The 22,403-nt window shown below is 40.1% G+C and overlaps 1 protein-coding gene across 1 annotated transcript; it reads left to right on the forward strand.

Moving 5' to 3' along the window:
• The first annotated feature begins 8,168 nt into the window (after nt 1-8,168).
• LOC122741111 (pulmonary surfactant-associated protein A-like) lies at nt 8,169-20,836 on the forward strand. Its single transcript, XM_043984213.1, has 5 exons — nt 8,169-8,315; nt 8,982-9,193; nt 10,053-10,160; nt 16,163-16,240; nt 19,397-20,836. The coding sequence occupies exons 2-5, from the start codon at nt 8,998-9,000 to the stop codon at nt 19,771-19,773; spliced, it is 759 nt and encodes a 252-aa protein (XP_043840148.1). The 5' UTR covers nt 8,169-8,315; nt 8,982-8,997; the 3' UTR covers nt 19,774-20,836.
• The last annotated feature ends 1,567 nt before the right edge of the window (nt 20,837-22,403 follow it).

The raw sequence follows: 22,403 nt of genomic DNA on the forward strand, positions 1-22,403 counted from the left end.
TTCTGACCTTCTCCTTGGGCAAAAAACTAGGGGAAAACTGTAACCAATGAAGAAAAAAACACTTTTGACAGAGTGAAAGTTCTTTGTGAGCAATTTGGGGCCACCATTGCAACCCCAAAGAATGCAGAGGAAAACAAAGTTATCCAGACCCTGGCGAAAGACACCCCTGCTTTCCTGGTCCTCACAGACAAAGTACAAGAAGGACAGTCTGTTTACATGACAGGAGAAAGAGTTACCTACACCAACTGGAAGAAGAATGAACCCAATAATTTTGGATGTGGGCAAGACTGTGTATTATTGCCGGGTGATGGATTATGGAATATTATGGGCTGTACATCTTCCCATCTTGCTGTCTGTGAATTACCTGACTAAATGAATACCTTACTGTAGAATGAATGTTCAAGCCCTTTATTTATGACTTCATATCAATGATGCCAAGAACAAATTCTGGAACCCTGTATACTTGAAGTTCAGTTGCCATATTCTGTATAAAAACACATAATTAAAATACCCAACTTACTCTTGATTTTCTCAGATTTATACTAGCAGTGGTGCCTCAATATGTACATATATATGCTAGAGAAATGGATAACCCATACTCTGTCCTGGAAAGAGAAAACCAAGAAAATATAATTCCATACTCAAGAGCTTTGTTAATTAGATTACTGAGTAACATGTTTTTGTGGTATATTTCAACAAGAGTTGCCTTGAGTTCTACCGTCCATTCCCAAAGGCTAATCTTAAACTTTACCTTATATATGAGTAAAGAATACAATCTCAGGATGATAGAACATTTTAAGGAATCTTAGATCTCATCTTGTCCAAATAATTCATTTGGTAAAAGTGGAAACTGAGGAACCTCATGTCACCTGGTCAGATGTCACCTGCCTACTCAATAAACTTCAATGGCTCCCTATCAGCTCTAGGATCAAATACAAAATCCTTTGGCATTCAAAGCCCTTCATTACCTAGCCCCCGTCCTAGTTTTCCTGTCATCTTACACCTTCCTCCCTATCATGTCCCTTCAATCCAATGACATTGGCCTCCTTTCTGTTACATGAACAAGACACTCTATCTCTCAGCTCTGGGAATTTTCTCTGGCTTTATCCCATCACTGGAATGCTCTCCCTCCTCATGTCTGCCTCCTGGCTTCCTTCAAGTCCCTCCTAAAACCCCACCTCTTATAGGAAGCTTTATTTTATTTTCTTTTTCCTTGATTCTAGAGAATTCCATCATTTCCAATTAATCCTGCATATGTGTGCACATATTTGTTTGCTTGTTATTTCCCCCATTAGATTATGAATTCCTTGAGGGCAGGGACTATCTTTTGCCTCTTTTTGTGTCCCCAGTGCTTAGCACAGTGCCCAGCACATTATAGATACTTAATAAATGTTTATTGACTGACTGATTAAAACCTGAACCAATAAAGTGAATTCCCTGTGGTCATATACTTAGTAGGCAAAACCACTAAACCCAGCTCTGTCCCATGTCAAATTACCCACTTTCCAAGCATTGCCACAATTTTGGTCAAAGGTTCATTTTTCCTTCCTTTTGTAAGTATTAATCCATAAGTGACTGTCCCAGCAGAGTTCCAGCACCCTCCTACCACATTGTTTCGCCTTCCACATTAGTTCTTCCAGGTGTTTCTACAAAAGAGCCCTGCAAAACACCAGTGGGATTCCCATCACTTATGCCTCACATGATGTACTTCACCAAAACTTGCAAAGAATATCATTATTATTTGTCTCTGTGGAGTTGGAAGCCCAATGGAGCCTAAATTACCTGTTTTTTGTTTGGTTTTGTTTTTTATCAGAGCACATCATGTGCTCAGTCAACAGGCATTCTTTAAGCTCAGATCATGTGACAAGCCCTGTACAAAGCACTGGAGACCAAAAGAAAAGCAAAAACAATGTCTTTCTTCAAGTAGCATCCATTCTAATGGGGGAGACATCAGGTGCATTTAAGATATTTACAGGGTAATGAAAGTCATCTGAAAAGGAAAAAAAAACATTAGGAGTTGGGGTGTTAGGGCTGGGAAAGACCCACTGCAAAAGGTGGAATTTGAACTGGATCTTGAAGGAAGCCAGGGGATATGGGCAACTACGTGGTGCCGTGGATAAAGCACTGACTCTGGATTCAGGAGGACCTGAGTTCAAATCTGACCTCAGACACTTGATACTTACTAGCTGTGTGACCCTGGTCAAGTCACTTAACCCTCATTGTCCTGCAAAAACCAAAATTAAAAAAAAAATGGAATAGCTCAGATTTATGACAGTGGAAGAATTTAGAACCAGAGAAGGTATAAAGAGAATTACAAAATGTAAAACAGATAATTTTGATTATATAATTTTTGTGGGGGTGGGAGGGCAATGAGGGTTAAGTGATTTGCCCAGGGTCACACAGCCAGTAAGTGTCAAATGTCTGAGGTCACATTTGAACTCAGGTCTCCCTGAATCTAGGGCAAGTGCTTTATTCACTGCACCACCTACCTGCCTAATTATATAAAATTTAAAAGCTTTTGCAAAAGCAAAAGCAAAACCAATGTAACCAAGGTTATAAGGAAAGCAGAAAACTGGGAAAGAACTTTTGTAACAAGTATCTCTGATAAAGGCCTCATTCCTCAAATATATAGAGAATTGAGTCAAATTTATAAGAGTACGAGTCATTCCCCAATTGATAAATGGTCAAAGGATATGAACAGTTTTCAAAGAAATCAAAGATATCTAGAGTCATATGAAAAAGTGCTCTAAATCACTATTGATCAGAGAAATGCAAATTAAAACAATTCTGAGGGACCACTTCACACTTATCAAAGTAGTTAGTATGACAAAAAAAGGAAAATATTGGATATTGGAGAAGATTTGGGAAAACTAGAATGCTAATACACTGTTGGTGGAGTTGTGAACTGATACAATCATTCTGGAGGGCAATTTGGAACTTTGCCAAAAGGGCTATGAAACTGTGCATACGCTTTGACCTATCAATATCACTGCTAGGTTTATATCCCAAAGATATACCCCCAAAAGAGAAAAATACATATTTGCACAAAAATATTTATAGCAGCTATTCTTGTGCTGGCTAAGAACTAGAAATCAAAGGAAGGCCGATCTACTGAAGAATGGCTAAACAAGCTGCGGTATATGACTGCAATGGAATATTATTTTGCTATAAGAAATGACAAACAGGATGATTTCAGAAAAAACTTGGAAATACTTACATGAACTGACATATAGTGAAGTTAAAAGAACCAGGAGAATGTCATACACAGTAACAACATTGTTTGATGAAGAACCTTGAATGACTTAAAAAGACAATCCCAATGGAGTAATGATGAAGCATACTATCTGCCTCCAAAGAAAGAACTGATATTGATTGAACACAAACTGAAACATGTTATCTTTCACTTTCTTGCTTCCATTTTTTTCTTTTATTTGAGTCTTCTTATACAAAGTGACTGACATGGAAATGTTTTACATAATTGTACATGTATAACCTATATCTATTTACTGCCTTGGGGAGGGGGGAGGGAAAGTAGGGGAGGATGGAGGGGTATAATTTTAAATGCAAACCTATAAAAATGTTAATAAAAGAAAAAAAAAGAAAAGATATCCTGTATCTGCAAGATGTATAATAGAAGAGGAACATATCCTGGTCATATGATTAATGTGAAGGTGATCTTTGAGACAACTGATACTCTCACAATGTCCAGAGAAAGTAAAAAGAAGACCACTCATATTTTGAGTGGACTCCTTGTGAATTTAAGGAAGGACATCAAAATAATTACAGAGGTCAGACAAGCATGGATGTTTGTAATTTGCATCAATGATAGGAATTCTTAAGTCAGTAAGAGCATAGATCCACTTCAGTATTTGAAAGAATAAAAGGGGATCAAAGTGGAATTACTTTTGATTTGTGATTTATCCCAAAATCTGTAAGAAACAGGTAGCCAATAAGGTTACCTACCTTAGAGTTGATCAAGTACAACCAACTCATTTAAAACATGAGGTAACTGAATTCCAGGAAAAAAATAGACATATAGTTTATAATTTAACAATTATTTAAATTTGATATATTTGAAATCACTAGAATATATACATTGTTTTTCAGCAACTCTAAGGATAAATTCACCATCCCTTTAATAATTGTTTTCTTCTTGAATCTCTTAAAATGCTGTTCATAGGGCATAAAAACAGAGGACTGATTTTTTTTTTCAAATAAAAACTATTGAGAATAATAATTTTTTTTAAAAAGCAAGGGACCCAGGGGCAGCTAGGTGGCGCAGTGGATAGAGCACCGGCCGGGAGTCAGGAGTACCTGAGTTCAAATCCGGCCTCAGACACTTAACACTTACTAGCTGTGTGACTCTGGGCAAGTCACTTAACCCTAATTGCCTTACTAAAAAAAAAAAAAAAAAAATAGGAAAATAGCAAGGGACCAACCCATCCACCAGTTTAAGTTCCACACTTTCTATCATACAACATATGACCTGGATGAGTAGCTTTGGACTTTCTCTTCAATATAAATTGGACAATAAGGCCACATCCTGGAAAGTATAAAAGGAGAATCCTCCCCCAAAAGAATAATAAACACTAACTCCCATTTATATAGTGCTTTAAAGATTAAATGGCACTTTCCTTATGAGGGTTGGGTTGTAGCTAATGAGTCAATGAATCACTGCCACCCTGCTTAAAGCAACTAGTGAGATACTCCTGCCCTGATACCTTTATCATATGAGAACACCTCTATTCTATCAATTAATAGAAGGCATTAAACTAATGTATGCTCAGTCATAACCTGTGGGTTTTTATATACTATGGAAAGTTAGATAAGAACCAAAGCTTTCAGGGAAGTTAGGTTGCACAGTGGATAGAGCACCAGCCCTGGAGTCAGGAGGAACTGAGTTCAAATCCAGCCTCAGACACAACACTAGCTGTGTGACCCTGGGCAAGTCACTTAACCCCAATTACCTCATCAAGAAAAGAAAAAAAGAACCAAAGCTTTTAAGCTTCTGCTGACATAGGAGAGAACTGAGAAGGAATCATGTGAGGGGATAGGGAAAAAGAATCTAGGGATCCTCCCCACCTTGCCTGGGGGAAGGAGGACCTTATTCATTTTACTAGGTCAGAGGATTTAAACTTTTCAGCATCCCAGCAGTGTCTCATAACAGCTGACATCAGGGTCTGTATCAGAAGTCAAGAACAAATTGGACAAGCTGAAGAAAGGAAGCTTCCAGGACTCTACAAAGAGTCCAGAAGAAATCAATACCTTTGGGCCATAGAGGAACATCATGAAGACCCCAAAAAGGGGAGAAAGGGACTTTCAGTAAAAGGGGCTGTGAGTTTTGCCTCATAAGTTCCTCTAAGCTTCAGCTCACTTTCCCCTGAACTCTGTATGTACTTGTGGGAACATATGCCTCCAGTTTGGGCAGCTAAGTGGCACAGTGGATAGAGCACTGATCCTGAAGTCAAAAAGACTCCTCTTCCTTAATTCAAATCTGGTCTCAGACACTAGCTGTGGGACCCTAGGCAAGATATTTAGCCCTATTTGCCTCCATTTACCTCATCTGTAAAATAAGCTGGAGACGAAAATAGCAAACCACTCTAGTATCTTTGTCATGAAAACCCTAAATGACAAAGAGTCAGACATAACTGAAAAGGCTGGACAAAAATGCCTGGGGGATGAGATTTTTGCTCCTTTTGTTCTCACTACATATTTAGTAATCTAATTAAGTCAGGCTGATTAATTGATATAAACTGATAATCAAAGGGAGAAGTACACTGACAGTCTCTTGAGCTATGGCATTAGAAAGACATCTAAGATAAAAAAAAAGAAAGACATCTAAGAATGGATAAAAAAAACTGTGGTATATGATGGTGATGGAATATTACTGTGTAGTAAAAAATGACAAACAGAATAACTTCAAAAATGTCTGGAAAGACATGTATGAAATGATATATTAGGAAGAGAGCAGAACCAAGAAAACACTACACAGAAACAAATAATTCAATGAAGAACTTTGAATGACTTGACTATTCTCAACAATATGTTAATCCAAAACAATTCCAAAAGAATATTGATGAAACATACTATCCACCTCCAAAGAAAGAACTGATATTAATGGAACAGACTGAAGCATGCTATTTTTCATATTCTTTCATTAAGTGACAGATATGGTGATGTTTTGCATGATAATGTATGTATAACCCATATCGGATTGTTGGACGCCTCGGGGAGAGGGGAGAGAAGGGAGGGAAGGAGGAATAGAGATTGGAACAGAAAAAACTAAATTAAAATGTTTAATCTGGAAAACACTTTTTTAAAGGTGGGGGAGGGGTGTTCTGGGAAGGGTTCAGGAGGTATTTATATACACACATAAATATATATGTTATGCATATGTGAGTTATTTAGGTCTTATTTATATAACAATTATATTTAAACATATTTGTCATATATAAATTGATATGTATGTTATTTCTAAAACAGTTATTTAAAGTTTTAAAATACTAAGTTATAGGCATTAGAATATATCTAGGTATATCTAAATGTAATAATGTAGAAAAATTACATTATATATTTCATATATGTATGTATGTATATATTATATCTAGGTTCAATATATGTATAAAATAAAATTATATATCACAAACAAAAATAAAATTAAAAAAAAAGAAAGACGTCACCAAAACACCCCCCCCCCCAAAGTCCTCTAAAAAGCCTGAGCGGAGAAATAGCAACCATCCTCTAGGGAACACTTGAACCAGACACTCTATTTTCTGACTGAGCATTTTCATTGGCTGGACCCTATTCCCAGAGTTCCCTTCCTTTTCCTCTCCTCCTCCTGAGTTTCTTCAAGTTCCAGCTACAGTCCTACCTTCTATAAGAAGCCTTTGCCAGTCCCTCTTAATTCCAGGGTCTTCCCTCTGTGGACTATTTCCTATTTGTCCTGCATGCATAAACTGAGAGTTCATTGAAAGCAGGGATTGTCTTTTCCCTTTCTTTGTATCATCAGTGCTTAGCACAGTGTAGGTGCTTAAAAAATGTTTGTTGACTGACTGATATGATTTGCTGATGCAGTGGAGCCACAGAACACATGCTATACTTCTAATAATCCTAGAATGGAGATATTATTATCTATATTTTATAATAACAGTAATAAAATAATTAACATTTGTGTAATACCTTAAGACCTGAACCTCATAACACCCCTGTGAGGTAGGTGCTATTATTATCTCAGTTTCAGAAAGGAGAAAACTGAAGTTAAATGACTTAAATGCAAGAGGTTAAATGACTTAGCTAAGGTCACACAGTAGATGTCAAAGATAGAATTTGTATCTAGATCTCTTTAAACTCCCTGGTCAACAATTTCCACCATACAAAGATGCCAAGAAAAGGGTCTATTTGACAGCAGAAAGGAAAGATAGCATTCAAAACTGGGGAACTGAAAAGGTGCTGAGCTAGCTTGGTATTTTATACCAAACTGACAGGGTATGAGTGCTGTAGAAATGCTGTGTATGGAGATAAATGTGAAGATGTTTTTAGAAGGGAAAGTCACCATTAGGTGATCACTATTAGGCCATTTTCTCAAATGCACAGAGGAAAAAAAGAGACAGAAGGCCCTCTGACTTCATATAGTATTTATAAGACCAACCAATTCAAATCTTGAAAAGACCTCAGACATCATTTCCAACACTCCATTTCAGAAATGAGGAAAGTGAACCTCAGAAAGGTGAACGGATGTACAGAAGATTACCTAAGGAAGACACACAAAGTAGGAGCTACAAATCTAGTATTAGTTCTATCGTATCATGTCTGTACAACTCAGCTGAAACCCATTTGCATTGTTACTTATCATCTTCTATTTCTTACGTCCTCAACTAGAACCCTGGAGGATAGGTTCCATGTCTTCCCCCTTTCTTGGCTGCTCCAGAGTTTCTCTTCTACTACTGTAGTCTGTTCTAGAAAAGAGAATAGGAGCTCAGGATATTATGGAATGAATGAAAAAGAGAAGGGAAGAAAAGAAAAGAAAAAGAGCAAATTCTTATGATATGACTTGTCAATCACAAGTTTTAAGAAGAGACAGAAAAAAGTATTAGGTTTAGGGGACAGAGAGAGAATATTTATTCTACCAATAAACTGCCAACTTTCCCACAAGTCCTAGTAAACAGAGAGGTGAGTACTAAGTTCAGCTGTAGATTAATCTGTGGATTGAGTACAAGGACGGAAGTCTGACATTAATCAGACTGACCTGGACAGACGAGCTTCAGCACGTCCTGCTGAATCCAGTCTTCTCCTCCATCCCTTGGAATCACAGAAAGGTAGGGGATAGACCAGTAATTCTTTTTTTTTTTTTTTTAAGTGAGGCAATTGGGGTTAAGTGACTTGCCCAGGGTCACACAGCTAGTAAGTGTTAAGTGTCTGAGGCCGCATTTGAACTCAGGTACTCCTGACTCCAGGGCCGGTGCTCTATCCACTATGCCACCTAGCTGCCCCTAGACCAGTAATTCTTCACCTAGGGTCCATGGACCAAATTTCAGAGTGTTTGTGAACTTGGAGGGGAAAAAATTACATCTTTGTTTTCACTACCCCTATATAAAAATTGGTATCTCTTTCAATTATTTAAAAGCATCATTCTGAGAAGGGCTCCATCAACTTCATCCAACTGACAAAGAGGACCATGACACACAAAGAAGACTGAGGACCCCTGGACTAGAGGATGGGCTCTCTTGATGTCTTTTTCCTTCTGTTTCTATCTTGTTCCAATGGAAGGTTGATCTGGCTCCTTAACTTGGACCAGAGTGAGAGAATCCCAAGAAGCTTCTCTTTCCAGATAGTTTTCCTTCCGGAGCCTTTCTTGGGTAACCTTTCCTGATCTTGCCTCCATTTGGAAGATGAGGTTAGGTCTAACCTGGCAAAGGAGAAGGGAGATCCAAATCATTTTGAGCCAAGACCCATCTGAGCCAATTCTCCTTGACATTTCCCAGGTCTGGGATTTAAAGGATGGCTCTGCTGCACCTGCTCAGTCTCTTGCTCCTAGAGGGGGCACTCATTGGATCCTGCTCAGAGTCACTGGAAAATGAAGAGCAGCCATCGATGTACTCAGCCACTCATTGTAATGGTCCTTGGATCACTGGACTGCCTGGGAGAGATGGAAGGGATGGGAGAGATGGACCCAAGGGAGAAAAGGGAGACCCAGGTATGTGAAAAGCAACAATTACTAGGTAAGTACAAAAGCATAAGACCATAGTATTAATCACTGAAAGCATCCTATGGACCATATCCTCCAAACTTCTCAGTTTTCAGATGAGGAAACTGAGGCCCAGGAAGGGAAGGGATTTTTGCAAAACATACAACAAACTATTAGTTGAACTAGAATGAGAATGCAGGCCTCCAGTCTCAATCTCTCCAGGAAACATGTTGACTTGTTCAGTCATTTTCAGTCATGCCTGACTCTTCGTGACCCCATTTAGGTTTTTCTTGGCAAAGGTACTGGAGTGGTTTGCCATTTCCTTCTCTAACTTATGTTACAGAAGAGGAAACTGAGGCATTTGGGTTCATGAACTTGCCCAGGGTCACATGGCTGTTGTCTGAGGCCAGATTTGAACTCAGTAAGAAGACTCTTTCTGACTCCAGGCTGGGCATGCAATCTACTGAGCCACCTAGCTGCCCTGTGGACTACTGAGACATAATGAGTTAGGTGATATATTCTGCCAATAATTAGATGGCTTAGTGTTCAAGATTTCAAAGACTTTCTCTGGAATCTTACAATAATTCTCTTTTACAGAAACCTTATGAAGCATTCCTTTGCATGTTAAGGTTAATAGGCCTCAGGGACTCCATTTCATGAAATCACTGGATTCCTATGCCTGTTTTCATTAGGACACTGGGCAGCAAGTTCAAGATGCAAGAAAAATCAAATATTGAAGTGTATGGGTTTTTTTTTCCTTATACTCATTAAAGGAAAAAATAGATAAAATCTGTATTTTATTTTTTAAAATCAAAGGGCTATATAATGTATACATAATTTATATGATAAAATAATTCATATTAAATAGGTGAAGTGCCCAGCTGCCCCGATAGAAGTCCAGGGGAGCTTGGACCTCCAGGAAGCCCAGGGCCGCAAGGACCTCCAGGAATCAAGGGCATGAAAGGAGAACCGGGTGGTAAGAAGTTCTATGCCTTCTGTCTTGCTGGAGTGGAGTGTGTGGGGGGCGGGGGTGGGGGGCTGGTTGGGGAGGGGAGAGGTAGGGAAGGCACTATCTGCAGACCAAAGGGAGGTTGGAGAGCAAATGAGAAGTCATTCTTCAGCTTTTTGAGTCTTCAGATCACACTAGTGAAATAACCTCATAAGTTAGGTGGAGGAAAACCAGAATGTAATGCTCACAGAGGGGGCAGAAAGAAGGTTTCCTGGGGTTGGGTGGGGGAGCCACTGAGTGCCAAGTGTCTTTTTATGTTGGTTCATCCAAGGCAACCAGCCGCTCCCATGCCAAAGGGTATTCTGGTGCAATTGTTCTACCTCTCCACCCCCAGGAGCAGCCAGCTGCTACCCAGAAGTGCCCTCAGGCAAAATCAGGTCCAACCTCACCCATCCCCCTCCACACTCCCACTTTGGGGATTGAAACATGATATGATCTTTCTCCTGCCAGGTTCAAAACAAAGGAAAATAAGTCTGTAGTATGAATAATCTTAAACATATTAATGAAGTATAGGAAGTCTCTCTAATTGGTTTACCCTTACCCAGCATTCATGGCGGGGGGGGGATTTCTATACCTTCATAGACAAATGGTCTCCTAATAGAAGACCATCTTTTTTTTAAAAAAAACACCTTAATATTTCAAGGAAAATAAAAAGGGAAAAGAGAGATAACTAAAACTAAAGTTTTTAAAAATGCCAGCTGTGGGGGCAGCTAGGTGGCACAGTGGATAGAGCACTGGCCCTGGATTCAGGAGGACCTGAGTTCAAATCCATCCTCAGACACTTAACACTTACTAGCTGTGTGACCTTAGGCAAGTCACTTAACCCCAATTGCCTCACTGAAAAAAAATAATGCCAACTGCTTCAACTGGCAGCTGAAAAGAGACAAAAAGTATTTCTTTTCCCCAAACCCTACCCCCCAACATATGGATCTGAGGGAAAGCAGGGAAGTGAATAATAAAGCAGTAAATAGCAAATGGATCCCTGCTCTAGGGAAGGAAAGGATAGACAGTTTTTGCCAGGGCATGTTTCTGGGAAAGAGGGGGAAAACCCAGACTGGCTGGGCAACTATACCCTGAACTCCACTATTATCAGCCAGTCAACAAGCCTCATCTGGAAACATAACTAAGCCATCCTTCCATGGACAAATGTGTCATTCTTCCATTCAACAAGGCTCTTTGGACCTTGAGGGGAGTGTGTCCACAGTGCGCGCGCACACGCATGCACACGCGCACACACACACACACGCACACACACACAGAGATTTCTTCCTTAAAGCAAGGGTGTCTATTTACTGAACACAGAGGAGTTACCTAGATATTGATTACATCAGGGAAACATTAGCTCAAAGACAAATATGCAGTTTGACTAGAGAGCTACATTTCCCGGGAAATATACAGAAAAAGCATACATGGAAAAAAGTGATTCATTCATTTTTTAATAATAATAGATATAATAACTAACTTTTGGCACTGCTTAGTATGTGCCAAAAACTGTGCTGAGTTCTTTAAAATTATTATCTCATTTGATCCTTAAAACAACTTTGGGAGGTAGGTGCTGTTATTATCCCCATTTTATACGTGAGGAAACTGAGGCATATTGTGGTTAAATGACTTGCCCAAGGGTCACACAATTAATTAGTGCCTGAGGCAAGATTTGACCTCAGTTCTGACTCCAGGCTTAGCTCTCTATCCATTGTACCACATAATACAATCTATTCTGTACAAAGCCAGGTTTTGTTGTGTTAAAAAAAAAAAAAAAGAAAATTAACAATACCAACCTGAAAGATTATAGAACTGTACTTATATGAAAAATTATAAGTTTAGAAAAATTATAATTGGGCCATAAGTCCCTTTGTGATCACCATTCAAATGTAGAAATTATTTTAACTGCCTAGGCCTAATTTGGGGGGACTAATCTGTGGATTACTCATCTGGGGACTTTTGACTGGCTGGCTATCTGACTTGCTATTAATTTCCAAAGCCAACCTGTTAGGGACTTTTAAAAATTTCTCCACACTTGCTCCCTCCCAAATTGATAAGCAAACGATTAAGAAGCCTCTTAATTAAATAGCAGAGGGTTTATTTATGAGATACAATTTAAAATTAAGAATACAGGAAAATAAAATGTACAACCTGAATGCTTTCAGGCACATCTTTTTCCACCCGCTGCGCCTGGAACTTTTTAGCCTCCTCCTGCGTACCAACGGACCTTCTTCTAGTGTTGCCCTCACTGAAAAGCCCCCCTGCTCCATACTCTTGCCAACCCCCCTGAAAAGCCTCTCACTGTTTCATTCTCTTTCCTTGTTTTAAGCTTTTTTTCCATCTCCCCCTCAGCATCTCTAACATCCCTTTCTCACTGACTTCTCAGCGTCTCTAATCTCCTCTCACTTTCTCTATCCTCCAGCATCCTTCTGTTCTCTCAATCTTCTGGCCTCCCCTTCACTGTCTTTTCCCCTGTATATATGTTCCTTTTCTCCCCTCAAACCTCGGGCTCTGTGTGCCCCTACACATGCCAAGTTAATCTGATGGCTGTGCTAGCACCGTGGCCAGGCGGGGGCTGGAGGGGCCGTGCCCCCTGCTGCACGTCTGAGACCTCTGCACAAGCTGCGCTAGAGGCCAGCCTGCATAAGCCCAGGATCTCTGTGGTAGATCCCCCAAGGGTGGAGGGAGCTGGGGCTTTTTCCCCCAGCCATCTGACCTGGAGTCCTGTAAAGCCCATGGGACTTTTTGGCTCAGCCGAAGCAGAGACGGAGGGGCATCAACCCCTCTTACACAGAAAAAAACCCTGAGGGCCTAAGGCTTTTTAATCTCAGCCCAAAGGCAGGGTCCCCAAATCAAGTTGCTAAGTCATTTCCAGTCATGCCCAACTGTTTCTGACACTATTTGAGGGTTTTTTGGCAAAGATAATGAAGTGGTTTCCCATTTCCCTTTCCAGCTCTGAGGTAAACAGAGTTGAGTGACTTGCCCAGGGTCACAAAGCTAGTAAGTGTTGGAGGTAGGATTTGAACACAGGAAGTTGAGTCCTTATGACTCCAAGCCCAGCCTTCTATCCATTGTACCACCTAGCTGCCCCATTACCAATGTTACTTTGAAATTAAGGGGAGGATAGAGAAAGGGGAAGAACTGCCTTCCTAAACGATTTTAATGTTAATTGAAAGGAGATACATGCCTGCATTCGTGAACAATAAAATTTAATACACAGACTGCAGGAATCCATAGTATATAGCATACTGTTTTTGATAGACTTTGTTTCAAGCTACCATCTTAAATCACTGCCCCTTTCTTAGCCAAAATCCTAGAAAACTGTTCACAACCACTGCCTCCATTTCCTTTCCTTTCTCTCCTCAATCCTTTGAAATATGACTTACAAACTTCATTTAACTGAAACTGCTCTCTCCAGATTTGCTAACAATCTTTTAATTGCCAAATCAGAAAGCCTTTTCTCACTGCTCAGCCTTCTTGAGCCCTGTGAAGCATCTGACACTATTTATTACTCACCCTTGCCTCCTGGACACTGTCTCTTCTCTGGTTATCATGATACTACTCTCTCCTTGTTTTCCTACCTGAGTCACAAGCTCCTTCTTGCCCTTGTTTGCTATATTCTCATCCTTATCATGCCCCTTAAGTATGTGTTTATCTCAAGGTTTTGTCCTAGGCTGCCTTCTGTGGTAATTTAAAAGGTTCAAGAGACATAATTTCTGGATAATCTAATCATTTCATTAATAATGCCAGCATTTTTTTTTAGTGAGGCAATTTGGGTTAAGTGACTTGCCCAGGGTCACACAGCTAGTAAGTGTTAAGTGTCTGAGGCCGGATTTGAACTCAGGTTCTCCTGACTCCAGGGCCGGTGCTCTATCCACTGCGCCATCTAGCTGCCCCTAAATATATAATGCCATACATTTATAATGCCAGCATTTTAATCAAAGGATGGTCATTTGGCTGTCTCTCTCTTGGACCAAAGACAATCATGGTGGGCAGGCTCACACTTTTATATACCCTTTCAAGAGTAGGTGTTAACCAGGGTGGGAATCAACCCTGATTGGCTAACAATTAATGAGAAAATGAAAATTACAAAGAGGGGCTGGACCTGAATTTTGATTAAGTCATTTCCTTCTTAAGTTACCCCCAGCCTTGAGCAATCTATTCAAAGAATTTATGCTTCACCCAACCCTGAGCAGAACACAAATAATTACCCTACCTGAGTGGGGAATGAATAAGAAAGTTAGTCCAGAGTCATTTATAACAATGTCCTTCAAGAGACTAAACTGTTAAAAGCAGACCTTTAGAAAACAGGGGCAACTCTGGATCTCCCCAAATCATTGGTTATTAATAATCATTTCTCTCACTTCTTTTCTTTCTCTATATGCTCTCACTCAGCTTCTAAAAAATCTCCCATAGATGGGCTCATTATCTCTATGTAGATGTATCCCAGGTCTATATGTCTTGCCTCAATATTTCTCCAGATCTCTATTCCTACAAAGTCAAGTGACTATTAGACATTACAGACTAGATATCCCATAGACATCTCAAACTCAGTTCAAAAACATCATTAGGGGAAGCTAGGTGGTGCAGTGGATAAAGTACCAGCCCTGGATTCAAGAGGACCTGAGTTCAAATCTGGCCTCAGACACTTGACACTTACTAGCTGTGTGACCCTGGGCAAGTCACTTAACCCTCATTGCCCTGCAAAAAAAAAAAAAAAAAAAAAGCAAAAACAAAAAAGCCATCATTTTCCTGTTTTTCCTCCTCCTCATAGCTAAAGGACTTTTTTTTTTTGGCAGGGCAATGAGGGTTAAGTGACTTGCCCAGGGTCACACAGCTAGTAAGTGTCAAGTGTCTGAGGCCGGATTTGAATTCAGGTACTCCTGAATCCAGGGCCGGTGTTTTACCACTGCGCCATCTAGCTGCCCCTAAAGGACTTTTTATATGTTGACCCATTTAATATTCACAATGGCCCTGTGACAAAGGTGCTATTATTATCTCCATTTTAAAGATAGGTTAAGAGATGTCAAAGGATTTGCTCAGCATCATTCAGCTAAAAATGTATGAGGCAGGTTTTGAATTAAAGCCTTCCTGACTCCAGACCTCACACTCTATCCACTTAATCCCTGCCTCAAAAAAAATACTAATCCTTTTTTCTTATTTTTACCAAAAGCATGATCATCTTTCAGTTCTTCCATGCTTTCAACAATAATGTTTTCCTCACCTCCTCACTCTCTTTCCCTACACACAATCAGTTGCCATGTCTTTCCATTAATACTTCCAAAGCATCCCTCTCTCATCCAATTCCTAATAATTCATAGTTATCATCCTATTTCAGGCCCTCATCCCTTCTACCTTCAACTATTTAATAGTCCCCTAATTGATTTCAAATCCTTCCTCTCTCCATCTTCCACACCACTACCAATGTGATTTTCCTAAAGCACAGATCACTCAATAATCCCATTCAATAATCTCTAGTGGTTCCCTATTGTCTCAATCATCAAATATAAATTCCTCAGTCTGGCATTTAAAGCCCTTCATAATCTGGACCTAGCCAGTAGTTCAAGCCTTATCAATATCATTCCCCCTTCATGCATGTCCTAAACTGATTTTCTTCATGTTCCTCACACACAACCCTCTAGCTCCTGTCTCCATGCCTTTGTTCTCTCCCATACGTGGAATGTGCTCTCTTCTTGCTGCTATCTTTTATGAACTCTAGTTTTCTTCAGAAATCAGTTCAAGCAAAATATTCCAAATGAAGCCTTTCCTAATATCTCTAGCTCCTAGCACCATTCCTAACAAAATTATTCTTTTTAATTTATTTTGTCCATATAATACATATTTGCCTGGCAAGAAATGTTTGTTGATGGATTGATTGAATTGCATGAATGTTGTATGTATAATTTGTTAGCTTAAGTCGGCTCTTTCTTTGCCTTGTGAGTGGCTCTAAAGAAAGGTGTTGGGCATGTTGTTTTTTTCCTTCCCAGAAAGTCATTCTTCTGTAACTGATGAGCAATTGAAGGTGATCTCAGATTTACAAATTCGCCTGATGAAGGTGACAAATGGTAAGTCTGTGGGTTTTCACAATAGAACAGGATTCTAAACAGGCCATTTTAGGGCCAAAAGGGTCTTTTCTAAGACTGAGGATGTAAATGGGGCGGGGGGGGGTCAGTCACCTGTCCTTTGGTTCTTGGATTTGGATCTTGACTAAGAAAAAAGGAAAGAGGGGGGCAGCTAGGTGGCACAGTGGATAGAGCACCGGCCCTGGAATCAGGAGTACCTGAGTTCAAATCCGGCCTCAGACACTAAACACTTACTAGCTATGTGACCCTGGGCAAGTCACTTAACCCCAATTGCCTCACTAAAAAAAAAAAAAAAAAAGGAAAGAGGAAAGATACAGGAAGTATACGGAGACAAAAAGTGAGGATAAAGTGATTCTTGTCTCTAATGAAATTTCATTTTTATTAAGGTAGGGTTTGGTGGATTTGGTTTTTATAGGAAAATCTTTTAGAGAGAAGGTAGAATATCTAATTACTTCTTTTGAAAAAGCCTTAACCAGATCAAACCAACTGTCATTTTTTTAACCTCTCAGGAAGTGAAAGGCCTCCCTTTCCCTAATGTATCAAAAATGGCAGTGAGTGGTTAGCAAGAATTCTCAGTTCATCAAACCAGCTCCAGTAAAAATACTAGCAAAAATTTACATAATGACAGTTATTTTCATAGTTTTGAAGACACTTTACAAGCATTATTTCATTTGATCCTTCCACATATATAATTAATTAATTATCACAGGTATCGGTATCCCCATTTTGTAGAAAAGAAAACTAGGTCTCAAAGAAATTCAATGACTTATCCATGATGGAACAACCAGTAAGTGTCAAAGGTGATATTTGAACTGAGGCCTCACTTAATTTCAAAGACCAATACTCTTTCCACTATACTATACTCCTTCACAGTCATTCAGCATAATGAAACACAAATATAAGAATCAATAATAATTATTATTTTATTATTATAATTTATTCCAATCCCTCCCCTTTGTAAGACTACCAGTCATACCTCCCACCCACCCACCCCCATATTTGGCTAAACCTCAGAGTTCTTATAGGGTCTCTTTTCTTTTCTCTTTACTCTCTTTTTTGATGAATTTTTATTTTCATTGGTTCAACTATGCAAATGATTCTTAAATCTGGATATTTTACTTGTAAGGAATAGTTCCACATCAACTCCTTGCTGGATTCCTCACATTCAACAGGTCCACAGCAGCACTCATTGCCTTTATTGCTAAAGCACTAGCATCTTCCTCATGACACAGCTTCACAACCTTGGAGTCAATCCCACCTCACCTCTCTCCCTCAATCTCATACCTACTCATGTCCTGTCTTGTTGAGTCTTCCTCCACAGGACTTTGACCAATTATTTCTTTGTTCTCTATTCATGTAGACACCAGTCTTGCTTAGGTTCTCATAAGCACTTTTCTTGGACTGTTGCTTGGTCTCCTTGCCTCTCTCTAGTCTCTCTCCTCTCCACTCTATCACCCACCCAGCTGACAAATTGACATTCTTACAGCAAACTTTGGACACTCCTCTACTCAGAAAACATCAGTAAATAAAATTCCTCTTTGACATTGAAGGTCCTTTATAACCTGACTCTAACCTCTGTAATTTCACATTAGTCTCCACACACCACCCCCTCATCCCATGCATTCCCCATTCCAACTAAATTGGTTTATTTGCTGTCCCCCAACCCCAGCACTAACCTCCTCCTTCCATGCCTTTTCACAGGCTCTACATCACCCACTTCACCCAGCTCCAAATGCTCTCCCTCTTCTCCTCTTCCATTTGGAGACTAGCTCCCTTTAAGGCTCAGCTCCAGTAGGAAGCTCTTCCTGACTCCCCCAAAATGACATTGTATTTATCATGTATGTTTTATATCTGTGCACAGGATGTTTCTCCCCTCCCTCCTGCCAAGTAGCTCCTAGAAACCAGTAACAATTTCATTTTCATCTTTGTAATCCCAGAACCTAGAACAGCCTAGAACATGGGTGGGTTATAAACCCTTGTTCAACTGAACAAATATTCAGTAAGCTCCTGGCACCATACTTAGTGCTCAGGATATGAAATGTCTCTACCCTCAAGGATCTTACACTCTAATGGAAGGATGTGGCATGTACAGAGCTAAGTATACACAAAGTATCCCCAAAGGAATTTCAATGAGGAGACAGTGTTAACAAGTGGGGAAATCAAGAAAGGGCTCATAGAGGAGGTAACAACTGAATGTGCTTTGAAGGGAGCTATAGATTCTAATATGCAAAGGTGTTTGCTATGGAGACACAGTTCAGACAGGAATGTGGGGCCACCATCTGTGCAAAGGAATATCACCGGTGCAGAGCAGCCAGTGGGACAATTTAGACTGGAAAGTACATGGAGGAGAGTAATAGGAAATAAGGCTAGAATGGCAGCAATAGTCATAACAAAAACAACAGCCACAATGATGAGGTCAATCACAATAACTGGCATAAAGCACTTTAAAGTTTGCCAAGTTCTTTATATGCTTCATTTGACCCTCTGGCATTAGTAGTTAGCAGCACATACAGTGGTGGGAGGTTTGTAAAGCACTTTACAAATATGATCTCCATTTATCCTCACAACAACCCCAGGAGACAGGGACTATTATTATCTCCATTTTACAGATAAGGAAACTGAGCAGGTAAGTGATTTGCCCAGAATCATCCAAATAGGAAGTAGCTGAGGGTGGATTCAAACTCAAGTTCGCTCAACTCTAGGTCCATCAATCTAGCCCAGCTTCGACCTAGTTGGCCCTTGTGCCCGCCATTTTACAGATTAGGAAAGTGAGGCCCAGGGAAGTTAAGTAATGTCCATGATCTCACAATTCATAATGGTCACAGAGCTAATAAATATCAGAGGTAGTATTTGCATGTAGGTTTTCCCAGTAGGTTCTTTCAAATGCCAAGCTGAGGATTTCATTTATCTATGTGGAGTGGGACAGAGGGACACAGAGAGAGAGAGAGAGAGAGAGAGAGAGAGAGAGAGAGTTAATGAGGAAACAAAGTGATAGTGATTGGGAGACAAAAACAGGGATAAAGAAAGAGGACTACATAGAGAGAAACATTCAGACATGCTCGTACAAACAGAGAAATAAACACAGAACAAGGAAGGCAGAGGAAACCCCGCCCTAAATCTGTTGTCTCTTATTTCCAGCCCTCAATTTGTATGGAACTGCAGTTCAAGTAGGAGAGAAGTTTTATGCCACCACTGGCCAATCCTCTGATTTCCTCACAATTAATATTACTTGCCAGAAAATAGGAGGCACTATTGCCACTCCAAGGAATGAAGAGGAGAATGCCGCCATCCTGCAGATTGTAGTAAAACACAATACATATGCCTTCCTTGGCCTGATGGAGGGAAGCACACCAGGGAATTTTTATTACCTGGATGGATCCCCTGTAAAATATACCAACTGGTATGCTGGAACTCCGGATGGGCAAGGAAGTGAAAATTGTGTGGAGATGTACACCGATGGCACATGGAATGACAGAGCCTGCTCTAAGAGCCGCCTTGCTGTCTGTGAGTTCTGAGTCCCAACCAGAAGTGGACCACCTGGAAAAAAAAAAAAAAAAAAGAAACTCACTGGTGAACTTTGGTGAATCATTTAGCTCAATCTTGGTGGTCCAAACTGTTAAAATCTTCTAGGATTTCATGAGGAAGAGGTGATAATGATTCTTACTCGTATGGATGAAATCAATATAAAAATCAGTTCTGTTTCCCCTGTCAGGAAGGTATGTCTGTCTGTCTGTCTGTCTGTCTCTCTCTCTCTCTCTCTGCCTTTTCTCTCCCTAACTAAATCCTACCCATCTTTCAAGGACTACCTAAAATTCTGCCTTGTTTTCTTATGTGGCCATGTATGACTGCCATTCTAGAGTAATCTCCACTTTGGAGCCTTTATGAGTTTGTACCACCCAAATTAAGATGTACCACCTGGACAAGTTAATGTTTCAAGTGGGTATACCCATCACCCCAACTTGAGTTTAGTCACCTGAAGGTATAGTAATTTGTCTTCTCCTCCCTTAGATTCCTACCTAGCAAAGGGTTGGGCAAACAGAAGGTACTCAGTAAAGACATCAAATAATTCAATCCAAACAAATGAATTTTTATTGGTTTGAACGCATATCGACTTTGCTCTAAGAAGTGAGCCCAGGGACAATAGATCATTATTCCTGAACACTTTCACGAGACCCCTCTAAGAGAAAGCTGAATCAGGTCACCAACATGGGTACAATGGCCCATGTTTTCACTTAGTCAGCAATTATCAAGTACATAGGTGCCAAGTACCTGCACCCCGTGAGTACCCCAACACCCCCTGTATGCCCCAGTTCCATTCACAATACCTGCTTCTTTCTACTTTTTTTTTCCTACAAACACAATCTGTACTCATGATGTGAGTTCCCTTCCCACACAGATTAACCTGCCAGAGCAGATGCAGACTTGTTTCATCTCACTGACACTGATGCCTGAAGTTAGCAAAGGACCCTCCCTTAAGTTTATGGGAAACTTACAGGGAAAACATGGATGAGTGAATAAAATGGGTTGTTAAAATAATAATAATAATAAAATAATAAATAATTGTTATAAATTTGCAAATGTCTCAACAGCTGTGCTGAAAATTGTGTGGGGCCACTATTGCCCATATTAAGGTACCTGGTACCATGGTACCAGGGCAGGATTTTTCTAGAATCTTGCTTCCCAGGCTGACTTCCCTATTTCTGGCTCCTCCCATTTCCAGTCATGTCCCTAAGATCTTCTTCTGCAATAGAATGATTTCTCCATCTTAGGTGAAGAAATTTAGAGAGTTTAAAACTTCCCCAGCTTTCTCCTCACCTTGCTTCTGTGAGTTTACTCCCCACGTCACCCTGTCGCCTAGGCAACCATGTTCCAGGGCATGTTTCTTCTTTCCTTCCCCACCACCTCATCTCTCCCATCCCCTTCTCATTTGCCCCCACCAGCTGCCAGCCCTTCAAGGATCACTGAAATCTGAACCACCACCTGCCACCTTCTGGTTTGCCCCAGGTTCAAAGTTTTCTAATTCCAATCTTTCCATGAGCAAATACTTTCTCTAGGTCACTGAAAGAAACAAATCAAATGTAACTCTATTCAGAGAAAACTTAAAATAAAATTTTGAAGAAATAAAAACTTGCTTTATCAAAACCACCCATCCAAATTTGGGTGCCAGCTCCTCCTGTAATTTAGTTCTTTGTAAGTTTTGTTTCTAAAAACATAAATCTACAAGGCCACTTCTCTGCTTTTAAAGTTATTACCCAATAGTTGTTGTTGGTCCTTCATTCTGGAAGAGAACTATGACATGGATGTGATGTCATGACTTGCAGTGAATTGGATTTAAGTGAATGAGGGCTGTGCAATATCACTAACCTCACTCTTTCCTCCAGAGCCATTTGGGTCCTGTGGCAAAATATTGATCAGGACAACTGGAGATGGCCCCAGACATTTAAGGCAATTGGGATTACATGACTTGCCCAGGGGCACAAAGCTAGTAAGTGTCTGAAGTGAGATTTGAACTCAGGTCTTCCAAACTTTGGGGCCAGTGCTCTATCCACTGAACCATCTATGTGCCCTATTACTCAATAGTTGTTGTTGATCCTTTATTCTAGAAGAGGACCATAACATTGGGAAGATGTCATGACTTGTACTAAATGGAATTTATGTAAGGGAGGGCTGTGCAAGGTCATAAACTTTGATCTCTCCTCCAAGAGATCTGGGTCCAGTGGCAACACACACACACGTGTGTGTATTGGATATAGCACTGGCCCCAAAGTTGGGAGGACCTAAGTTCAAATCTCACCTCACACACACTAATTGTGTGAAACCTGGGAAAGTCACTTAACCCCAATTGCCTCAAATATCCAGTTGTCCTGATATATATCTTGCCACTGGACCCAGTTGGCTCTGGAGGAGAGAGTGATGTTGGTGATCTTGCACAGTCCTCCCTCACTTAAATCCAATTCACTGGTCTTCTTTGAGAAAAAAGACAAACAACAACAACCCATTAGGAAGGGAAGGGATAACAATTATGAGCTTGCTACTTCACTGCTTTACATGCATTTCAAGAAAAATAAGCATCTACAGCTTGATACTTACCATCAGCCTTCAAAATTTGCCAATAGTATAAAACACCCAGAAATCACTCTATTTT

The sequence above is a fragment of the Dromiciops gliroides genome, chromosome 2, assembly GCF_019393635.1.
Source record: "Dromiciops gliroides isolate mDroGli1 chromosome 2, mDroGli1.pri, whole genome shotgun sequence".
Classification (NCBI taxonomy): Eukaryota; Metazoa; Chordata; class Mammalia; order Microbiotheria; family Microbiotheriidae; genus Dromiciops; species Dromiciops gliroides.

Bases quoted from the DNA above. Each gene is read 5' to 3' on its own strand.
- LOC122741111 (XM_043984213.1), top strand. From the start codon at position 8,998: ATGGCTCTGCTGCACCTGCTCAGTCTCTTGCTCCTAGAGGGGGCACTC. The intron at 10,161-16,162 runs GTAAGAAGTTCT...TTTCCTTCCCAG, and splicing joins CATGAAAGGAGAACCGGGTG to AAAGTCATTCTTCTGTAACT. The intron at 16,241-19,396 runs GTAAGTCTGTGG...TCTTATTTCCAG, and splicing joins CCTGATGAAGGTGACAAATG to CCCTCAATTTGTATGGAACT.